We start from the raw sequence: 2,596 nt of genomic DNA on the forward strand, positions 1-2,596 counted from the left end.
AACAAAAACCTAAAGGATATCAGAGTTACTAGACAAAGAGCAGAATTAATGGAAAGAAATAGAGAGAAAAAGAATTGGTGCCACGATGAGAACAGCAGTTCCCCAGGCACACATGATATTCTGCCTCACTCTGATAAAAGCCTCTGATTCACTGCCATAAATTGAGCAGGCAGAATTGCTAGATAATTTCAGCCCAAACATTTAGTCATTTTGAATTCACCAGAACTTAGAGAGTCCTAACATTTGGCAGTGGGATGGAGTGGCATTTCAGAGGCAATGACTTAAACTGAATGTATTCAACCCTTACCAAAGGGCTTGAAGGAAGCAGCTCCTCCCCCATCATTACTCCAGACCAAGAGGCAATTCGTTGGCAAATTGCTTCTGGACATTTAACCATCAGGACTAATAGCCTTTCCTTCACTTACTCTGTGAAATTCCCATTTAAAACTTGTCTTGTCTTGGCCATCACTATGTTTTATGGCAATTAAAACAAGACAAAACACACATTCACTTCCTTGGGCTGAATCTACGGCCAATCAATTTTACTGGATGAAAATGGGACAGGAGGAGTGACGTGTGTGTTTCTTTCTCCTTCTATGTATTGTATTCACTTTCCTCATTGTATATTGCATTATTTTATCAGTATTACTTAATGTAATATATGTTCCATTGTATTATTTTATCAAACTTCCTTTTGTAAAGCCTTCATTTTATAAATCCCCCTTGTGCCTGATAGAGGAGTAAGAGCCACACTTAGGAGGCACCCATTTCCTTATAGCACTGGCTGATTCCACTTATACAACACACTATAGCCCCATCGGGATCTCAAGCAGTCCATGAACCAACACTAAGTCTGTGCCAGTTTAGATACCTTCAGTAGCTGGAGGGAATTTGATCTCAATTGCATCAAAGATACAAGTGTATTCTGCAATTTGCATAAAGGATTGCAAGAATAATCAAAGATCTGCTAATCTTAAGTGTGGATTTTAACATTTTCTCAGTTGCCTTACACTAGAGTAGGGGAGCACTTTATTTTTTTATTTTATTTATTGTACTAAAAGCTTTTCTATTCTGTCCCCTACAAATGCCTCAGGATGGTTTACAATAAATGAAGCCATTCACCAAGATCTTCAACCTTGTTACTGGTTAGGAACCACCCATAAATATAGATTGATGTGGATCGTTCTGGGCTTGCTCGTGCTGAACAAAATTTGCTTCCTCTCATACAACATACAGTATATACAAATTTCATGGCTAAATTGCATCAAAGTCCCATGCATGGAAAACAACTTTCACTTTCCTCTGGTTTCAGCTTTCAGTTTCCTTTGGGAGAGACAGATGTGCAGCAATGGAGAATGAAACTGAAGTGACACAGTTCATCCTCTTAGGGTTGTCCAGTGACCCCTGGATCCAGCCTGTGCTCTTTATAATCTTCCTGCTGATTTATCTAATAACCCTGTTTGGCAATACGATTCTCATTTTGGCTATAAGAGTTGACCCTCACCTTCACATTCCCATGTATGTTTTCCTTTCTCATTTAGCTTTCCTAGATATAGCATTTTCCTCCGTCACTCTTCCTAAAATGCTAGAAAACTTCCTGATGGAGAGAAAGGGGATTTCAGTGCAGAGCTGTTTTACCCAGGTCTTCTTTGTCATGTGCCTTTCCGTGGGAGAGGGTCTTCTCCTTTCTGTGATGGCATATGACCGCTACACAGCTATCTGCCACCCCTTGCATTACATGGTGATCATGAGCAAACAGGCTTGCGCTTTGCTGGTGTATAGTGCCTTATTCACTGGCTTTCTCTATGCACTGCTCAATACTCTTCTGCTGACAGCTTTGCATTTCTGTGGGCCCAATGTGATCCATCACTTCAGCTGTGAGGCCCCTCAACTGTTTCAACTATCCTGCAGTAACACGCTGAGAAACCAAATGGTGATTTTCACCCTTGGCTCACTGTTAGGGATGGGGGCTCTTCTGATTACATTGGCTTCGTATGTTCACATCATCCATGCTATCTTAAGGATCCAGTTAAGGGAAGGGAAATACAAAGCCTTCTCCACTTGCACATCACATGTGACCATTGTGGTGCTGTATTATGGAACTATTTTCTTTAGGTACCTGAAGCCCTCTTCCAAGGAGTCACCTAATCAGGAAATGGCACCGTCTATTGTTTATTTCATTGTGACACCAATGTTAAACCCCATTATCTATAGTCTCCGTAACCAAGAAGTGAAGAGGGCAGTTCTTAATATGATGTACACAAAATTAAAGAATGATAACGTGTGACTTTGCTTAGAGGTGTGTAAGACTTTACTTCCTGTTGAAAAATCTTGTGAAAATATAGTTTTCAGAATCTTGTTTGTTGACATAATCAGGAATGTAATGCTCAGAAGAAAATTGCTATTTCCTGATATTGAGTTCTCATGTAAAACTGCACACCTGCAGAGAGCGCATTTCCAAAAATGCACACATCCACCACACGCCCTTTTCAATATTTTAGCCTACGCATGGAAAGCATACATTTGTGGTTCATGTTTGAAAGAAGTCCATATTCTTAACATTTGAATATTCATTTTTAGGATGTTTGAGGGGGGA

General features: G+C 40.1%; 1 protein-coding gene across 1 annotated transcript; it reads left to right on the forward strand.

Annotated features, from left to right (window-relative positions):
• The first annotated feature begins 1,348 nt into the window (after positions 1-1,348).
• LOC123033378 (olfactory receptor 1052-like) lies at positions 1,349-2,287 on the forward strand. The gene has a single exon (XM_044449982.1). It carries the CDS (start codon positions 1,349-1,351, stop codon positions 2,285-2,287), a length of 939 nt encoding a protein of 312 aa, XP_044305917.1.
• Positions 2,288-2,596: the final 309 nt, after the last annotated feature.

Source organism: Varanus komodoensis, unplaced genomic scaffold (assembly GCF_004798865.1).
Source record: "Varanus komodoensis strain SLA01 unplaced genomic scaffold, ASM479886v1 scaffold62, whole genome shotgun sequence".
Classification (NCBI taxonomy): Eukaryota; Metazoa; Chordata; class Lepidosauria; order Squamata; family Varanidae; genus Varanus; species Varanus komodoensis.